The following is a 21,677-nucleotide window of genomic DNA, read 5'->3' on the forward strand; positions in this document are numbered from 1 at the left end:
ACTGGAACTGTGTAAGGTTCATTTTCCTGGAGGCTTGTATTAGACACTGAGAAAACATGTCTTCAGTTAGTTAGATTAGATGAGGCATTACATTCCACACAGGGGCCCACAGTATGGCCTTGTTAGCTAACAATAGGATAGCTGTTTGTTGTTTGTATGTTTAGGATTTTGACTCTGTTGTGTCTTTAATTTGGCCAATGAAGGCCCAACCTATGTTTCTTCCATTATTACTAATAACCACATTATAATACAAAGAACATAAGAACATAAGAAATAGGAGCAGGAGTAGGCCAATCGGCCCCTCGAGCCTGCTCCACCATTCAATAAGATCATGGCTGATCTGATCCTAACCTCAAATCTTCCATCACTCTGCATCCACCCAAACCCATGTGATCTCCCGGGAGAGGCAAAAAACCAGATATAAGACCCAATGGCCAATTTGGGAGAAAAAAATCTGGGAAATTCCTCTCCGACCCATCTAGGCGATCGAAATTCTTCCAGGAGATCACTCTGTCCCTATATTTTCTACAGTACTTACCTTCTGTAAAGGCGATCTCCACCCCAGCCAGGAACAGGAATAAAACCATCTCCTGAAATCTAACACAGAATTAGAACACAGTAGGAGCAGAACCAGGCTACACGGCCCCTGGGCCCACTCCACTACCCACAGGGCCATGACCATTCCGAACCTAGACTCATGTCCAATTTCCTGCCCGCTCCCCGTAACCCTTAATTCCCTTTACCTCTAGGAAACTATCTATTTCTGTTTTAAATGTATTTAATGATGTAGCTTCCACAGCTTTCTGGGGCAGCAAATTCCACAAACCTACCACCCTCTGAGTGAAGAAGTTTTTCCTCATCTTAGTTTTGAAAGAGCAGCCCCTTATTTTAAGATTATGCCCCCTAGTTCTAGTTTCACCCTTCATTGGGAACATCCTCACCGCATCCATCCGATCAAGCCCCTTCACAATCTTATATGTTTCAATAAGATCGCCTCTCATTCTTCTGAACTCCAATGAGTAGAGTCCCAATCTACTCAACCTCTCCTCATATGACCACCCCCTCATCCCCAGGATTAACCGAGTGAACCTTCTTTGTACTGACTCGAGAGCAAGTGTGTCTTTTCTTAAGTATGGACACCAAAACTGTATGCAGTATTCCAGGTGCGGTCTCACCAATACCTTGTACAACTGCAGCAATACCTCCCTGTTTTTATATTCCATCCCCCTAGCAATAAAAGCCAACATTCCATTGGCCTTCTTGATCACTTGCTGCACCTGCATACTAACTTTTTGAGTTTCGTGCACCAGGACCCCCAGATCCCTCTGTACTACAGTACTTTCCAGTTTCTTGCCATTAAGATAATAACTTGCTCTATGATTTTTCCTGCCAAAGTGCATAACCTCACACTTTCCAGTATTGTATTCCATCTGCCAAATCTCTGCCCACTTACTTAGCCTGTCTATGTCCCTTTGCAGGTTTTTTATGTCCTCCTCACTCACTACTTTCCCTCCCATCTTTGTATCATCTGCAAACTTTGATATGTTACACTCGGTCCCCTCCTCCAAATCGTTAATATAGATTGTAAAGAGTTGGGGACCCAGCACTGACCCCTGCGGAACACCAATAGTTACTGGTTGCCAATCTGAGAACGAACCATTTATCCCAACTCTCTGCTTTCTGTTAGAGAGCCAATCCTCCACCCACGCCAGAATATTACCCCCAATCCCGTGATTTTTTATCTTGAGCAATAATCTTTTGTGTGGCACCTTGTCAAATGCTTTTTGGAAGTCTAAATACACTACGTCCACTGGTTCTCCTTTATCCACCCTGTATGTTACTTCCTCAAAGAACTCAAGCAAATTTGTCAAACATGACTTCCCCTTCATGAAACCATGCTGAGTTTGCCCTATTAAATTATGTTTATCCAAATGTCCTGTTACTGTCTCCTTAATAATGGACTCTAACATTTTACCAACCACAGATGTTAGGCTAACCGGTCTATAGTTTCCAGCCTTCTGCCTACTACCCTTTTTAAATAAGGGTGTTACATTAGCAGTTTTCCAATCTGCCGGGACCTTTGCTGAGTCCAGGGAGTTTTGGGAAATTACCAATGCATCCACAGTCCCTACCGCCACTTCCCTCAAGACCCTAGGATGCAAGCCATCAGGTCCAGAGGATTTATTCGCCTTGAGTCCCATTATTTTACCAAGTACCACTTCCTTAGTGATTTTAATCATATTTAGTTCCTCCCCCCCTAGAGCCCCCTGTTTGTCCAGTGTTGGGATATTCTTAGTGTCCTCTACTGTAAAGACTGATACAAAATAATTGTTCAGTGTTTTTGCCATCTCCATGTTTCCCACCATTAATTTCCCGGTCTCATCCTCTAAGGGACCAACATTTACTTTAGCCACCTTTTTTCTTTTTATATAACTATAGAAACTTCTGCTGTCTGTTTTTATATTTTTTGCTAATTTACTTTCATAATCTATCTTCCCTTTCTTAATCAATCTTTTTGTTATTTTTTGCTGTCTTTTAAAGACTTCCCAATCTTCCATCCTCCCACTAGATTTGGCTACCTTATATGCCCTTGTTTTTAGTCAGATACTATCCTTAATTACTTTACTTAGCCACGGATGGCTATCTTTTCTTTTACACCCTTTTTTCCCTCAGTGGAATATATATTTTTTGGAAGTTGTAAAATAACTCCTTAAATGGACACCACTGATCATGTACCGTCTTGCCCTTTAATCTATTTTCCCAGTCCACTCTAATCAATTCCGCTCTCATACCTTCATAGTCTCCTTTATTCAAGCTCAGCACGCTTGTTTGAGATCCAACCTTCTCACCCTCTAATTGAATATGGAATTCAACCATGTTATGGTCACTCATTCCAAGGGGATCCTTTACTAGGACATTTTTAATTAATCCCGTCTCGTTACACAGGACCAGATCTAAGGTTGCTTGCCCCCTGGTCGGTTCAGTTACATACTGCTCAAGAAACCCATCCCTAATACACTCAATGAACTCATCCTCAAGGCTGCTCTGCCCAATTTGATTTGTCCAGTTAATATGATAATTAAAATCCCCCATAATTATAGCTGTCCCCTTTTTACAAGCCTCAACTATTTCCTGATTAATACTCCGTCCAACAGAGTTGCAACTGTTCGGAGGCCTATAGACTACACCCACTAGTGTTTTTTTCCCCTTATTATTCCTTATCTCCACCCAAGCTGTTTCACTATCCTGCTCCTTTGACCCAGTATCATTTCTCTGTATTATAGTGATTCCTTCCTTTATTAACATAGACACCCCACCTCCTCTCCCTTCCTGCCTGTCCTTCCTGATTGTTAAATAACCTGGTATGTTTAATTCCCAGTCATGGTCACCCTGCAGCCATGTTTCTGTAATGGCCACAAGATCATACCCATATGTTGTTATTTGTGCCGTTAACTCATTCATTTTGTTACGAATGCTATGTGCATTCAGATAAAGAACTGTCAAATATGTTTTGTAACACTTAGTTCCTGTTTTTTCCCTTTTTAGTACCTTACTTTTTACTCCATACCTTCTGTCCCTTCCTGACACGTTCTGTTTTTTAATTCCCCCACTGCTACCTAAGTCTATGACCTTCTCTGTTGTCATTTCTATTATTTGCTCTCTAGAAACCTCCCCCCCACTAATTAGTTTAAAGCCCTCTCTATAGCCCTAGTTATATGATTCGCCAGGACTCTAGTCCCAGCACTGGCCAAGTGGAGTCCATCCCAACGGAACTGCTCCCTCCTGTCCCAGTACTGGTGCCAGTGTCCCAAGAAGCAAAACCCATTTCTCCCACACCAGTCTTTGAGCCACGCATTTAACTCTCTAATTTTATTTATCCTAGCCAAATTCGCTCGTGGCTCAGGTAATAACCCAGAGATTATTACCCTTGAGGTTCTGTTTTTTAATTTGACCCCTAGCTGCTCATACTCCTTTAACAGAACCGTCTTCCTTGTCCTATCTACGTCGTTTGTACCAACATGGACCACGACAATGGGATCCTCCCCCTCCAAGTTTCTTTCCAGCCCAGAAGAGATGTCCTTAACCCTGGCACCGGGCAGGCAACACAGCCTTCGGGACTCCCACTCTTGACTGCAGAGAACCCTATCTATCCCCCTAATGATACTATCCCCTACCACTACAACATTTCTTTTTACTCCCTCCACTTGAATGGCCCCCTGTACCACAGTGCTGTGGCCAGGTTGCTCATCCTCCCTGCAGTCCCCGCTCCCGCCCTCACAGGGAGTAAGAACCTCGATCCTGCTGGACAAGAGCAAGGGCTGCGTCTCCTTCAACACTACATCCTGGATCCCTGTACCTTCCTCACTCGTAGTCACACCATCCTGTCCCTGACCACTGACTACATCTGCAGTAATTAACTTCATAGGTGTGACCATCTCCTGAAACAGAGTGTCCAGGAACTTCTCCCCCTCCCTGATGTGTCGCAGTGTCTGAAGCTCGGTCTCAAGCTCCATAACATGGAACTTGAGTTCCTCTAGCAGCAAACACTTGTCGCAGATGTAATCACCGTGAGCCTCAATGGGGTCCACCGGCTCCCACATCTCGCAACAGTAACACATCACCTGCTCCATTCTATATAATTAATTAAATTTCTTATTATTAGTTATGAAGAACCTGCCCGGATATAGATGATAATATCACACCACTATTCAATAGGACTTACCAACTTAAAGGTATAAAAAAAGAGAAGGAAGAAAACCAACCAACCAGCTGATCACCAACCTCCTCCTTGAATACTGTCTGTGGGGCCTGTTTGGTTGACTCGTCTCGCTGCTCCGCTTCCGCAGTGCTGTCTAAGCCTGGGAGTGGGGGGAAAAACAGAGCAGAAAACACACCCTCACCTCCCACTTGCCCGAACTCTCCCACTTCCCAAAACTCCAGCAGCACTCAATGCACAAAGCAGTGCACAAAAAATTTGGCGTTCCTTTAACTGAACTGCTTGCGAAGATAACTAAAAGTTAATTAGTATAAAGGGCATAGAATAGAAGGAATTTATGGGAGTTAAGGTACCATCTCAGGGTGGAATAGTCTGTTAGATTAAGGGGAGATAGTTTGGATGGCAGCTGGTTGAGTAAGACAGCTCTGGCTTGGGCCTCTGATTTAATGGCCCAAAGCTGTGCCTGGTACACGCACTGGCTGCACCAGGGGGACAAGACAGTTTCAGATAAGAGACTATTGCTTTGGAAGGAAAGGGCCAGATGAAATAAGGGAAGACAGTCCTCAACATGCTGTAAGGCCGTGATTGGTCAAGTACAAAAAGCATGTGTAATGGTTGTGAAGACCCCTTGAGGGAGGGTCTTCATCGGTAAGTTTAGATAAGGAACTCGACATGCCATTGGGCACCTTGTTTTTAAGGGGAACTTCTATGGGTTAAATGGTCTTGTCCATTATTCTATCTCAGGCCCACCCCTAAAAAGAGAATAAAAGGAAGAGCTAAAGAACTCTTAGCTCAGACCCTGATGAGAGGGGCTCGAGTGGAAACGGTGGTCTAACACTCTTCAGAAGGTGGACCCATGCTGACCCTAGTCTAACACTCTTGGGTAGTTCAGAGAAAGAGAGAGAGAGAGAGAGAGAGACACGTGAGACAAGAAGGAGAACGAATAAGACTTGTTTGTGCACACCAGCCGTCTATCCAATCGGGTCCAGTGCCAGCTATTTGTCACAGCCGTATGTTTTTGCTGTATAACTAGTGTGTTATATTCCATCCTAAACTCCAGTTAAACCCAATATACCCACCATATTGGTTTGCACTCAATCCTGTTTACCAGAGATACGCGAATCTCTACATGGTTAAGGAGACACACAGTTGCTTGCCCTGTTCACACAGGTCCCAGAACCCCTGTAGCAGGCGTTGTGCCATTTTGATCTCCCACTTACAGCAACTTCCTGTGCAAAAGCTCATGTCAATGTAACAGGCAAGGACAAGTCCAATGAACACCAGGTGCCATTCATTCTTCATCGGTTACAGTAAATTCTGGCCCATTATGTTGAAGTTCAAAGTGCTGCACTGTGGCATGGATGGATGAAAGTTTATGCCCATGAATTTTAACACACTAAGTTCTCAATTTTAACTGTGCCACTACGGGTAAGCACAGTGTAAGCCATAAACCGCTTCACAGGGACATGTGCCAAAACCCAGAAATTGCGATCTGTCAAAAATTTTCTTGACAAATCATCCGCATCCCCGGGAAAAGAGCATCCGCGGGCAGAGAGTTGGGCTATTTGCCCAACTCATGCTCCTGAAACTCTTACATCTGGTAAAAACAGGTGTAAGGCCTGCTTTTACCAGCGTAAGAGTTTTAAAAAACAGAAAAATAAAATCAATAATTTATACATTTAAAAACTTGTTAAATAAGGTTAAGTTTATTTTTAGCCCCATTAAAACATGTACATTTATTTTTCAAAAAATTAAATTTTTGTTTTAAATATTTAATTAAATGTCATTTTAATTAATTTTTAAATGTGTTTTTTTTATTTATTTGGTGTGTAGATGTATTTTTTGGGGTATTCCCATTCATGCTTATGGGGTTTCAGTACATACGGAATTCCCATAAGCATGAATGGGGATCCCCTTCGGTCATTCGTTGGGCCGACCCACGTGATCCCAGGGGTGTTCGCGAGCCGCCCCTGGGATACGTGGGCCTCTTCCCGCGGGTACCCGGAGAGCCCCAGGACCGCGAGTCTCCGTGGATCCTGAGGTCCCAGACACGTGGGCATTTTATTCGGCAAGTGGAGGAAAAAGAACTGAGAATCCAGTCAGACGAAGGCAGATGAGTCAGCAGAACTGAGGAAGATCATCACTGGATTGAAAGTGTAAATATTTAATGGGGTAGTGTTACCGAGAGTGATTCTCCATATACAGATAGCTTTTCCCAAATGTATGACAAGAACAAACAAATGAGCAAGAACTACAATACTCTTGGCTCTTCCAGTATTACAGTTCTTGCTCATGTGTTTGTCTCAGAGATCATATGACATTCAAGAATGCTAATTATTGTTCTTTTCTTCTACAGAACCAAAAGTCACTCCTACCTGACAAAGTCCTCAGATTTTACCACTCTTGGTGCTGAATTAGCATAATCACCTTTCAGGGAACACAAAGGGAAAAAATATCTTTCTAGCTTAACTTGGCTTTTTATCATCTCATTATTCTTCACAACTTTCCAATCTGCTGATAAAGTTCCAGGGTTTTTCTTTTACCTAGTCATTCAAAAATGTTGACTGTCCCCACTGAAGCAATACATCTGTCATATCCCCAACTGGCTGCATTTACTTTTCAAGTTGGCAGACACCATCCTTTAAAAGCAACTTACTGTGATCCCTGAACTGCTGATTTACATCAAAATTTAGTTTTGCCAACTGTGAACCTAAGCAATACATTAACTTTGCTGACTGCTAATTAATGTATTGCATTCAATGCTGCTGATCCCAGTATTGCTTTAACTCTAGTTTTTGTCTTAAATGAATGCAGTTCTTTTTAGGCTGATTGCCAATTTATATTAGCTACCATTCATTGAATCAGCTGGAGCATCACATAGTTAATTTCAGGTTATGGGACATATCATAGGCTATTGCAAATGCAGAAACAGCCAGTAGTATTAGCGTGTCAATGATTGCTTTACACTTTTCTTAAAAAACGGAACCTATTTTTACGTGTGTCACTTAAAAAAAAATATAGCTTGATAGGACAGATTCAGTGTTCTGACAAAATGGAATCAGATCATTGCTCTCCCATGAATCACTGTGCAACTGGAAAGGGGAAATGAGGACCCTGAATTCAGAGGTCAGTTAATTGTAATAATTTGAATGTGCTCGCTGCATATTTTCCATAAGCATCATTAATGGAAGGGGGTGAGAAATCCTGGGAGCAGCAATTCTTGCAGGGCTACTGCTTCATTTCAACACAGTTGTTTGCTTTGGATGCACTGAAGAACAGTTAATGCAAAATTGACGAGGGAATACGAGCAGAACGGTGTCCTTTGATGATGACAGTTTGGAAGTTCTGCTGGAAGAGGTGCAACAGAGGAGGGCAGCCATATTTGGGGAGAAGGGGAACCAGCAACTGTACCATAATTTGCAGGAAGAATGGCAGAAGGTGGTTAATAAAGTGAATATTGTCTCCCGTGCCCATAGGTCATAGGAGGAAATAAGTAGAAAATTCTACGGCCTGAGGAAATGTACCAAAGTAAAGCGGCCCACATATTAATGCTCAAATTAAGTCTATGCCCTTATCAATGCCACAAATAGTGTGTGCCAAACATTGTGGCATCTGAAGGATGGAAATCACGTAGAAACATAGAAGATGTGCAGGTTAGGTTGATTGGCTATGATAAATTGACCCTTAGTGTTAGGGGGATTAAATACGTGGGGTTACGGGGATAGGGTGGGATATGTGTTGGTGTAGGGGTTACGGGGATCGGGTGGGATGTGTGTCGGTGCAGGCTCGATGGGCCGAAATGGCCTCTATCTGCACTGTGGGGTTTCTGTGATTCTGTGATAGGAGCAGGAGTAGGCCATTCGGCCCCTCAAGGCTGCTCCGCCATTCAATGAGATCATGGCTGATCATCCAAATTCAGTATCCTGTCCCTGCCTTCTCCCCATATCCCTTGATCCCGTTAGCCTTAAGAAATATATCCAACTCCTTTTTGAATATATTTAATGAATTGGCCTCCACTGCCTTCTGTGGTAGAGAATTCCACTGAATCACTGACACAGCCTCTTGCATCTTTCACATCTGCACTTCATGCCCACAATGTTTCAGGTTGAACTTTGTAGCTTGCACTTAACAATGCTTCTCTCTCACAAAAATTGTTGTATGTTGTGGCACCATGTGAACATTGCCATCTGAAATGAATTTTGTGATGCTTAGTCATCCATCCACCCAAGGCCAATGTAGGTTGAGCACTGGGGTACCAGATTCTTGCAACTGACAACTGGTGCCATTTTGCTGCATTAGCCAATCTTCCTTCCTCTGATGCACAAAGCAAGTGAATAGAAGGCAACAGCACAAGAGGCCACAACACTTTTACCAGGTTGCAGGCTTTCTGAAAGTACAGGGCCTCACTAAAGGTACATTGAGCCAAGCCACAGGAGATTCACTTGTAAATTATTAAAAATCTTACTCTATAAACTTCAGAAAACATATTAAGAGAAAGAGACAGACATATGAATACATATGAGCCAGATTTAAATTCAACACTGACCAGCCGGGATTCCCAGGATTTGGGAAACCCAGCAGATAAAGGGAGGCAGGATCAGCCGGATTAAGCAGGTGTGCTTTTTATAGCACTGCTTGTGAGCCAGGAAGAGGCGTGCTCCCTGGTCTCTCAAGCAAATCTTCTGCTGTGATCAGCTGACTGCCCCCTTCCAAACCACTCAAAGCTTTATGCCCCCCAATCTTTCCCTCCTTCCCAATTGCTGGACTGACCTTCGCCCTCTTTATGTTCCACGAACTTTGTCGACCCCCCACCCCCCCCATACCCCGCAAACTATGCTGACCACCATCCCCCACCATCTTTGCCGATTGCCAGGGACCATCCCCAATAGTCCATGGGTGAGGCCTTCTACTGCAGGCTTTCCCGCCCAGCAGCTGGCCAGCCTGTCAATCTGCCGGATGGGAACTGAAATTTAAAAAAAAAATTATAATGAGGTCCTGCCGTTAAATTTGGCAGGGCCTCCAGGTCCCCAGAATTTCTAGAACCCCACCCCCCCAACCCCACGCAAACACACTTCCCCATCGTCACCCTGTAAATATTGGGGCCATTGCATGCCATATTTGCATCCTCAGCTTTAAAACTGTAAGGGTAAAAACCTAAATGCATAGGTGATTGTGTATATATATGTATAATAATATATACATACACAGAAAAAAATAGAAACCACTCATTTCTGGTCGTCACAGAATAATGGACTTGTCCATGGAATTTAGTCAAAGCATTAATAAACATCTCAGAATGCCAATTAATAAAAAAGGAATTTGACTTGTTCACTAGTGAGACAAACCACATGGGGTAGATGTTTGTCCTCACCACTTGGTGGTAATGTGGCAGAGCAGATCACCCACCTTTTGTAAACTTTGGGTTCAGATATCATGAAAAATGGAATGGTTTATAGATTGAACGTTAAAAATAAAGGTGAAATTACATTGAATAAATAAAAAGAAAACCTTTTGTAATGTCATCATGGGAAAATAATACTTGTATGATTTACAGAAGAGGAACTCTAAAGTTAATTTATACTGGAATTAAAAGCCTTGTATAGATTATTGTACAGAAAAGAATACACACAGGAATGAATACAAAGCAGTAATTTAATCAAATGGTTCAAATGACAAACTCCCAGGTATGAAACTTGATCAGTTCATAGATATAATTTGAGACTAAAATTCTGTCTTGAAATCACTCCCAGGTGGTAAAATTGGTTTTCAGCAGTAGTGCAAAGGGCATTAGCGAATCAGCAATCCGTTTCACACCCTGCCCAATTTTCTTTTCCATTAAAGTCAATGGAAAATCGAGTGAGGTGTAAAAGGGGCTGCCATTTTTCATTACCAGCCAAGTGCACTTGCACCCCCAAGATGTTTCAATCAAACATACAGGGGTCGATTTTCCCAAAGCTGTCAGGAAGAAGGCGGGACTACAACTTTCGGGTTTTAGACCCGCCTACTTCGACATCTGGCTAATCCATGCGATTTTCCCTTGATTGACCTTGTTGAGCCCGCTGGCGGGCTCAACAGGCCAATTAAGGGCCACCCGGCAACAGGTGACGTCACAGACTGCAATTTCATCTGTCAAGAGTTCTTGACAGATGAAATATCAGTGTTTCACAGCTGTTTGAAGCTGTGAAACACTGACAGTCCGAGTTCTAACATGAGTCCTTCTGCACAGACTCAGTTAGAACTCACACCGGCACTCAAAGCTGAAGGCTGTCACTTTTCACAGATCGCAGCCGTTCAGCTTTAAGTTCCGGCTGAGTGATGGGCTCCTGATGGCTACAGGAAGAAAGGCTGTTAAGGTAAGTACAGGCAAGTAAAAGTTCTTTACACACTTTAGACACACCAAGCACACTTACGTTTGTACTCATGCACCCATCACTCACCTGAACACCGACATCGCGACCCCTCCAACTCCTTCAACCCGACGGCCCACCTGCTCTAACCTGGCGTGGTTTGGAGCCGTTGGGAATCCCACACGAAACCCCTCAAAATAGGGATTAGGCTAAAAACTGCCTGTTAAATACCTGTTAACAGGCAGTTAATTGGCACTAATCCCTTCCCACCTGGTTTCGGCGGGTCCCAGTGTGGGGCGGGTACCCGCCGCCCCTGAAAGTTGCGTGGAGCGGGGTTTTGGGCGGGATGGTGTCGGGACCCCCGAATTTGGGATTTTCCCCCCCCACACGCCTGAAACCCCGCCTGACAGCTCCATGAAAATCGACCCCACAGTTTATTTATGGGATCATCTTGTTGCCATGGATTCATTTTCTTGGCACTGACAGCATTTCGTTGTTACACAATTGCTGGACTACTTCTTGACTATGTTGGTGATGATCACATGGAACAATTAAAACGTTTGCATCAGTCAAACAAGTCTAAATCAAACTATTATTTTCAGTAGATTACCAAGAAATTCTATTGCCTGCACAATGTAACCATGCTATAGGTTGCAAAGCACCCTTCCTTCCTCAGGAGAGATTATGAAGATGGGTAGTGTGGGAAATGATTCAGATGCAATAAAGAAATTAAAAATACATTGCTGAAAACGGAATAGAAGGCACTTTACTCTCTATTCAGCTTGTGGTAGATTTGACCCGAGCACTTGATGTGACAGAGCCAAATGTAGAAACTGATCCATACCACAACACCATACATGCCAATCTAGAAAGCTGATGTCAGCTACAAAAAAGCTGAAACTGAAGAATGGCCCTGACCTATGAAAACAAGCAGTTACATGGGCTTTGTAACTTAAGTGGTAGGTATACACAACATTCCCTCACTTGCATCGGAGCTAAAAGAAACATAAGAACGTGAAAACCTGAAGCGGAAATCATAATGTTCAAAACGCAAAATTGGTAACGCATTTCCAGGTGATCATTTTATGCACTTTTATACTTTTTAATTAAAAGATCTTTAAAAATTACAAAAAGGAAAAAATAAAGTGACATTTGGATTTTCAACAGGCCAACCAGGCCATCATTTATTCAAATGTTATTTCAATGATCCCTCTCCCACATCCAATTCACAAAGGCACTCTAGTCTGTGGACCCAGATTCAAAACACACTGTAGCCCACTCTTTCACAGAGACACTGTTCGTAACCTCTCAGTTCACACAAAGACTCTTTGGTCTCTCCCTTGTCAATGTAACCTGGCACTCTCCTCCCCTTCAACCCAATTTAGTTGGTACTCTTCTTACACTTCCTCCATTCAGGACAGTATTCTTGCCCACCCCCATCTTAGAGTTCATGCTGACACTCTTTGTACATGGTGGCACTCTCTCTTTCCACTGTTTCTGCTGGCACTATACTTCCTCCCCTCCTCTAAGTACTGCTCCCAGCTTCTGCCCCTTTCCCTCTCTCCTTCGTTGCTGTACATTTCCCCTTTCCCTCTACTGCCAACCAAAACTTCTCCTTCATTACCATCCACTCACCCTTTTCACTACCACTCACTTCCCTCTTTTTCATTATTATGCACTTCCCTCTCACTGCCATCCATTTTGCTCACTCCCTTTCCATCTACTTTTCCCTTTCCCCCTCAGTTTGCCACCAATTTGCCAACACCCCTCTCCTTGCCATCTATTGTCTTCTTTTGCCATCAATTTTGCTGTGTCGCCTATCCTTAACGTCCATTTGTCCCCCCTCCTCTTGACATCCACTCTCTGCCTTGCAATCGAATCTCATCCTACCCCAGTTCAGTAGTTAACGTAACAGACAGGCCCTGCTCCTCCTCTGTGTGCTTCCAGCTCTAATGGCCTGGATTATAGCCTCTGTATATTTTATGTGGAAACGATCATGAGAATGGGAAAAACTCACGTAAAGTACGCAGAGGCTTCACTCCCAGCCATTAGCACTGGGAGCTTGCTGAGAGCACCAACAGGCTGGTTTGGGGCATTAGCTAGTCATACTCAGGAGAAGTGTGACATGGGAGGTGGGGGCTCAGTGCTTATTTGAATAGACCAGAAAACACTGATTCTGATGTGAAATGCTGACGATTGGGACTTATGTACTGTAACATCACTATGAAGAGCACAAAAATAATTCACCTAAAAAAATTACTAACAGAATATTTACTCAATTAGTGTCTGTCAGCTTTTATAAAATCAAATTACTGCAGCATTTAACTTTTACATGCAACGTGCCTCATGTTTTCAACTTTAATTTTCCTGAGCTCTAAGTGATTTGTCCCACAAGCCAAGCTCACCAGCCTGCCTCAGCAAATAATCCTTTTACAGTTCATCTGATCACAGCTTCCTGCTGCCACAGTCCAATGCACAATACAATTTTGAAGTTGAAAATATTTGACCTAACTCCCAGACAAAGAACTGGGGTAGAATGCTGCATGGAAGAGAGCAATAGAAAGTAAGCAATGAAAGATACCAAAAAATTAATTAATTTCAGGGATAAAACACATGGAAGTAGCAAAGTGAAGTAGAAGCAAGGGTGAATGATGTGTTACACTACTGAAGACTCAAGGTAATAAAGAGAATCGCCACAAATAAACCATAATTGGTGTCAATTTTATAGCATTAATTATAGGATATATAAATATGAGTAATCAGAACTGCTTAGCCAGTGTTTCACCTATGATTGCTTCAATCACTTGCAAAGGGGCATAGTTAAAATTACACTGGTTGTCTAGGTTACAGAACACATTCTAGTTGCAAGTGGGGTTTCCAGACATCGTTAAGCACTGAGGATTTCTGGCACCACTCAAATTACTGATTCCTCTGAAAGGATATAATAATTATTCATAAACTTGTTCTCAAGACTGACTCATTTGTGTATAAGATGCAAATCTAATAGAGATGTTATATGACACAAATCACACTGGGACGGATTTTGTTGTAGAATAATGCTGAGGCTAACAGCATTCACCATTATTTACGTGGAAATCGGACAGCAACTTCCGGCGACCACACAACACAGAAATCAGGATGTTGCTGTCCGAGATGCCCTGCTCCTCCAAAAACTGTGCAATAACAGTATCTCACCGAGAGGCTCGCCATTCAAATATATTGAACAGTGTGATGTTGCTGTACTTACCTCATAGATAGGGACTAAACTCGGCAGAAAAAGTTAGTGCTTGTCCATTCCAGTTTAAGAACCCTTTTAACAGTGTGATAAGTTTCTGCCAAACAACCTCTCTGGCACTGAAAATTAAATTTTACGACTGTGGAAACTCATTCCTTCAGATTGTAATTATTGTTGGAGATTGAAAAAAATTAAAAATATTTTGCTTTCTGTCTCTTTTATCTCTCTCTCTTAAATCTTTCTTTCCCGCTATTTTGCTTTCTGCACTTGATTTGAATACAATGGCCCAGAACTTCAGGTCTCCACAGTTGAGTATGCACGGGGTACTCATCCGTAAGCCCAATGGAAGTGCCGGTTTCCTGCATGCGTGGGAAACCGGCACTTCCGCTCCCCTGAAAGCAGGGGTTAAGAGGTCGAACGCATGCGCGGGAGAGGCTGCGCGTGCACATTGAACTTCTTTATTTTTTGCAGGTTTTCCCGGGAGGGTAAGTCTCCAGAAGTTAGACATTTAAAAAGCAGTCGCAAGGCCTGCTTTTTACAAGGTAAGTGGTGAATTAATTAAAATAAAAACATTTTTTCCACAGGTTTATTATTTTTAAATGCTTTAAAGAAAGGTAAGTTTATTTTAGCCCCGTTAGAAAATAAAATTATTTTTTTCAAAAATTTATATTGTTTAAAATAGTTATTTCATGTCATTTATAGTTAATTTAAAAAATGTGATGTTTTTTAAAATTTATTTTAAGATTTAGAGATGTTTTGGGGCTCGTAGTATTTCTAAGTTTGACAGCACTTCCTGTCAAACTTATGAATGAAGCATTCCCTGCTCCGATTGGCTCCCCATGACCCACGTGATCCCAGGGGACACATCGAACTAACTGCGCCCCTGGGATACACAAGCACTGCGCACCGGCAGTTGGAGCTGGCCCAGGATCGGAATTCCACAGGGGCCCACAGCACAACGGCTGGCGCGCAAGTTAAGTGCAGGTCGGGGGCTTGCACCCGCGGGAAGCCCCCAACCCGAATTTCTGGGCCAATATTCTAACTGACACTTCCTGGTTCAGACTGGGTTGCTCATTAACGATTCTTCAATCAGATTGGTTAAGGAGCTACAGTTATTTGCCCTGTTCACAGAGGTCCCAGATGCCCTGTAGAGAGCGCTGCACTTTTTCGATAGTTGGCTGACAGGAACTTCCAGTGCAAAAGCCCATAGAAAGTCTATGGGCAAGTGCAAGTGTAACGAACAAGTAGCACTGTTAGTTCGCCACTGAAGCAAAATCCAGCCCATTGGCTTAATAGATATGAATAGCTTAGGACCAAATTCTTTCAAGCTTTGTTAGTGCATAGGACACAACAGACAGTTCAACACTGTTCTTTACTGAATGCAATTTTCTATAACTACTATACCTCTGCAGTACTAAACTTAATCCAAAGTGTAGAGATTTACGTATCTCTGGTAAACAGGATCGAGTGCAAACAATATGGTGGGTATATTGTGTTTAATCAGAGTTTAGGACGGAATATAACACACTAGTAATACAGCAAAACATACGGCCATGACAAGCAGCTGGTACCGGTCCCGATTGGACAGACGGCTGGCGTACGTGAACAGTTCTCTGGCTTGCGTCCTCTCTTCCTATCATCTAGAACCTCCAAGTTGGTGAGCATAAGATCACTCTCAAAAGAGCACTAGACGAGCCCAACTTTTGTTTAGCTCTCCCCTCCACCATCTGTGTGGGCAAGCACTTAGGGTGTTACTTTTGTTCTTTTTATTAGGTGTGGGCCTGAGGCCAAATTATTGACAAGGCCATTTAACCTATAGAGGTTCCCCTAAAACCTCATTACCCAATGGAGCGTCGAGTTCCTTGTTTCAATTCTTGGATGAAAGCCCTCCCTCAAAAGGGGTCTCATGATCTCGGCCAATTTATCTTTCTTGTTTTTACATTTTGAAGGTTCTTCCATTGGAATTCGTCCCATCTCCCTGGTACAATTAGGTACTAGGTCTGGCCTTGTATCCTTTCAATCATGAGGCCCAAGCCAGAGCTGTCCCACTTCAGTCAGTCATTATCTCACTTTCAACTAGCAAACCGCTCCATCCTGAGATGGATACCTTAACTCCCCTAAATTCCTTTTATTCTATGTCTTTCTATATTAATTAACTTTTAATTATCTTCACAAGTAGTTCTGCTAAACAAACTCCAAATTCTACCTGTAGAGATTATAATATGGTTATTAGTAATAATGGAAGAAACATAGGTTGGGCCTTCATTGGCCAAATTAAAGGTACATTAACAAAGTCAAAACCCTAACTTACAACCAACAGATGTAACAGGCAAGGCCATCCTGTGGGCCCCTGTGTGGAATGTTTATGCCTCATCCAATCTAAGTAACTGAAGACATTTTGTCTCAAATTCTAATATGAGCTTTCAGGAAAATGAAACTTATACATTAACCCCTTACTTGTCTCCAGCAGAAACATACAATCATTTAAACACAGTATTATTTGTGTAGCCATATGCATTTTAAGATGCTGAGAAATCTGTAGATATTTATCCAATGTCGAATGCATAGTCTAATGATAAATAAAAGAAATAACTTTCATTTAAATCACATCTTTTACATTCCCAGGATGTCCCAAAGTGCTCTTGGCCAATGAATTACTTTTGAAATCTAGGCACTGCTGTTATATAGGCAAACACCGCAGCCAGCTTGCTATGGTCCCACAAACAGCTAGGAGATAAATAACTAGTTAATCTGTTTGGGTGGTGTTGGTCGAGGAATAAATGTTGTCTAGAACACCGAGAGAACTCCCTTGCTCTTCTTCAAATAGTGCCATAGGGTCTTTTATGCCCACCTGGGCAGGCAGAATAGGCCTCAGTTTAACGCCTCATCCGAAAGCCGACACTTCCAATTATGCAGCACTCCCTCAGTATTGCATAAGTGTCAGTCTAGATTATATGCTCAAATCCTGAAGTGGAGCTTGAGCTGTGACTCAGGAAATTCTAGTAACACACATATTTTATCTTACCTTGAAGTATACTGTTTACGATCGTTGCTGTGTGCTTTGCAAGGATTTCTGGTTTGCCAATAGCTGCAAGTGATAGGTAGCTAGACATGTTCCGGGAGAGTTCTTTGTTGCCCATCTGCAGGAACTTTACTGCTACTGGAACAGCAAGAGCCATTACAGCTGGATTACTGTAATTCTGCTGAAACAAACAAAATAACTGTGAGTGGGAAATGGTACAATGATTACAATTTAAATATTTTAAAGGTTACAAAACAAGGAGCACATACTTAGTAAATGTCTCATGAAACAGTATAAATTGGAATTTGGGAACCAGATAACATCTACATTTTCATAAAATGGTGCATTTTCATAAAATGGTGCACTTGGTTATACTGCATCATGTCTGTTTGCTTGAACAATTCACAACAATCATTTTGGATTACCTCAAACCAATTTATTCATAAATACTAAATTGTGTGGACTAAACAGAGTTTTCATAGAGTTAGGAAGGGCAACAGTTACTTTCTTACAATAGGAATGCAAGCTAAAAAAAGATCTGAAATATTAATTTTTTTTATGACATCCTCTTTCAATACAAGCTTCAAGAATTACTCTGAAGCTTGCAGAAGTTTCAGTAAAGAACAGTGTTGAACTGTCTATGTTGTGTCCTATGTTCTAACAAAGCTTTCAAAAAGAATAAAGTTCTATAAAGTATGTGGTATTAATAAATTTTAAAAGAATCACATGACAATTTCTTCAGATTTTCTCAGGGCAGAGAATCTAGCAGAAATTGTTTAAAGCAGCAGCTACATTTTGATTTTTTAAAACAAAAGCAATATTGACAATGATCATTTTCTGTGGCACTCATTTTTTTCTGAGCCTAGTATGATCATTTCTTTTTTAATTGGCTAGTTTGCTCATTACTAAAAAAGAGACACTGTTTGTGTTTCAGATTTACAGTATCTGCAGCATTTTTATTTTTACTTGCATTGTTCAATTAACTGACTTGTCTCCCTCAGATAATGGCAGCATTATTTTGCCATGATTTCAGTTTGTCTCTTTCCCTGTTCACCTTTATGTTCTGTTTTTGATTACGTACTTGCCATGAACCACTTTTATAGCCACATCTCTCTTCTCAGCATGCAGTCTCCAGCTCATTCCATATGGATTCCAACTCAAATTTCACCTTTCCTGTTTCAAATCTATCCAAGATCACTGATATTTCCTCTAAACTGCTACGCTCATCGCTTCATGTAGTTCACCCTCTCTACCATGTGCTGCTGAATGCATACTCTCAACCTTTCTTAGCAGCACTAACTCATTTTATTTCAGAGCTGCCTGGTCCTCAGTTCCACGTCACTCTTTATCTCATCTTTAACAAAAACACTTTTTTCCTCCTTTCAAATAGCAAGGACCAGAAACTCGAAGAATTCTTGTGCGCCAGCCTACCTGCCAATCGCTCTGCCCCTTCATTTTCTTCTGACCCCATTTTTAATTTTAACTTACCCTTTACCAGATTTTCACTATTCCCTCTGACCCCCAATGATCTGTCCTCAGCACGGGAAACATCTTCATTTTTATATACTCCTACGTTAATGAATTCTGAGCACTTCCACTTTCACCTCTATGCATTCTTTTTCAACCATGACCCCACTACCAAACATCAACCAATTATTTCACACACTATTATTGATCTCACCTCTTCGTGATTTTTCCTCCACTGCCTCAAACCTTAGTTCTTCAATCCTGTGCAGCCTGTTTCTAGCTTCTCACATAGATAGGACTGCTTCAGCTTGCCCCGTCTGACTGAACTTAATGTCCTCTTGATGCACATCTTTCCCCCTTGTCAGTGCCTACCTAGCTACATCTATGACTCCACTGATGTCCTCTTTCACTTTAACTATGTCAGATTCTCCAGCCCCAATCATTATCTTTTCACCATGGATGTAGAGTCCCTCTATACAACCATCTCTCACCAGGGTCTGTGGGCCATCCAATTCTTCCTTGAACAATGGCCCAACCAGTCTCCATCTATCGCCACCTTCCTCCACCTAACTTGTTCTCACACTGAACAACTTCTCTTTGAACTCCATTCATTTCCTCCAAATAAAAGGTTATGGAAACCCAGATGGGTGGCAGCTCCAACAAGCGAGAGTCTAACCACCGCCACTTGACATTCAATGGCATTCCCATTGCCGAATCCCCCACCATCAACATCCTGGGGGTCACCATTGACCAGAAGCTTAACTGGACCAGCCACATAAATACTGTGACAACAAGAGCAGGTCAGAGGCTAGGTATTCTCCTGACTCCCCAAAGCCTTTCCACCATCTACAAGGCACAAGTAAGGAGTGTGATGGAATACTCTCCACTTGCCTGGATGATTGCAACTCCAACAACACTCAAGAAGATCGACACCATCCAGGACAAAGCAGCCCGCTTGATTGGCACCCCATCCACCACCTTAAACATTCACTCCCTCTATCACTGGCGTACCATGGCTGGTGTGTACCATCTACAAGAAGCACTGCAGCAACTCGCCAAGGCTCCTTCGGCAGCACCTACCAAACCCGTGACCTCTACCACCTAGAAAGACAAGGGCAGCAGGCGCATGGGAACACCACCACCTCCAAGTTCCCCTCCAAGTCACACACCATCCTGACTTGGAAATATATCGCCGTTCCTTCATCGTCACTGGGTCAAAATCCTGGAACTCCCTCCCTAACAGCACTGTGGGAGAACCTTCACCGCACGGACTGCAGCTATTCAAGGTGGCGGCTCACCACCACCTTCTCAAGGGCAATTAGAGATGGGCAATAAATGCTGGCCTTGCCAGTGATGCCCAGATCCCATGAATGAATTTTTTAAAAAGCTATGCTTGTCTTTATGCAGAATATATTGAACACTCTTTGTTCCAGTCCTACTTAGGCCCCCTACCAGACATTTTTTTTCTACTACATTGAGAATTGTTTTGCTCAAAATGTCATTAACTGTGCAATCAATTTCCACCCATCTCCCACCTTCATTATCTCGGACTCCTTTCTTCCCTTTTCTATATCTGGTGAAGCATTTTCCACAGGCATTTATTACAAAGCCACTGACTCTCACAACCACTTGAAATATGCTCCTTCTTCCACCCACCCCAAAATCGATCCCCAGTTTCTCGGTCTGTCGCATCTAAGACAACAAATCAATTCTTGTCAGGAAGCTCTTCTTTACATGAAGAATGATGAATGCCTGGGATTGACTTTCAAGAAATTAGTTCAAATCTATAGTGGGCTTGAACCCACAACCTTCGGACTCGGAGGCTAGACAAGCTGACACCTGGATCAGAAAGATTATAAAAGGATACAGAGAGCAAGGTTTAGGGTGGGTGGCTCTAGTTAAAGAGCTAGCACCAGAACAGCCTCCTACTGTACAATAAATTTGAAGTCAAAAATCCAGGTTTTGAATACCCCTTCTCAGTCAAGCTTCAGATATTGATAAGAAACTGTGCTCTTGCTCAATGATTTTATACAACAGATTGTCCTGCTTGGGGAAGCAGTGGCTTCTGAAAAGCTGCTGGAACAAGCACTTGCTATTTTATTTACATAAGAAATAGGAGCAGGAGTAGGCCAATCGGCCCCTCGAGCCTGCTCCGCCATTCAATAAGATCATGGCTGATCTGATCCTAACCGCCAATCCACTATCACAGAACCATCTCCTGAATCTAACAGAATTAGACACACGAAATAGGAGCAGGATCAGGCTACATGGCCCTTGGGCCCGCTCCGCTACCCACAGGGCCATGACCATTCCGAACCTAGACTCATGTCCAAATTCCTGCCCACTCCCCGTAACCCTTAATTCCCTTTACTTCTAGGAAACTGTCTATTTCTGATTTAAATTTATGTAATGATGTAGCTTCTACAGCTTTTTGGGGCAGCATATTCCATGGACCTACCACCCTCTGAGTGAAGTAGTTCCTCCTCATCTCAGTTTTGAAAGAGCAGCCCCTTATTCTAAGACTATGCCCCCTAGTTCTAGTTTCACCCATCATCGGGAACATCTTCCCCGCATCCACCCGATCCAACCCCTTCACAATCTTATATGTTTCAATAAGATCGCCTCTCATTCTTCTGAACTCCAATGAGTAGAGTCCCAATCTACTCAACCTCTCCTCATATGTCCATCCCCTCATCCCCGGGATTAACCGAGTGAACCTTCTTTGTACTGACTCGAGAGCAAGTATGTCCTTTCTTACATATGGACACCAAAACTGTACACAGTATTCCAGGTGCGGTCTCACCAATACCTTGTACAACATGTATTTTTGGACAAGATTAAGCCAAAAAATGCCTTTTCTAGACTCTCAACTTTCATAAGTTCTATTCC

At 42.5% G+C, this 21,677-nt stretch overlaps 1 protein-coding gene across 4 annotated transcripts in view; it reads right to left on the reverse strand.

The window, feature by feature from the left end:
• veph1 (ventricular zone expressed PH domain-containing 1) overlaps nt 1-21,677 on the reverse strand; it is a 390,667-nt gene that overhangs the window by 341,676 nt on the left and 27,314 nt on the right. For 3 of the 4 annotated variants that reach the window (XM_085990360.1, XM_085990361.1, XM_085990364.1), the window contains one exon: nt 17,325-17,502. In XM_085990360.1, the coding sequence (XP_085846486.1) occupies nt 17,325-17,502 (178 nt within the window). The remainder of the gene's footprint in view (nt 1-17,324; nt 17,503-21,677) is intronic. The other variant, XM_085990362.1, reaches the window with a different exon arrangement.

Source organism: Somniosus microcephalus, chromosome 6 (genome assembly GCF_052327205.1).
Source record: "Somniosus microcephalus isolate GS21.2 chromosome 6, FLI_Smic_1.0, whole genome shotgun sequence".
Taxonomy (NCBI): domain Eukaryota; kingdom Metazoa; phylum Chordata; class Chondrichthyes; order Squaliformes; family Somniosidae; genus Somniosus; species Somniosus microcephalus.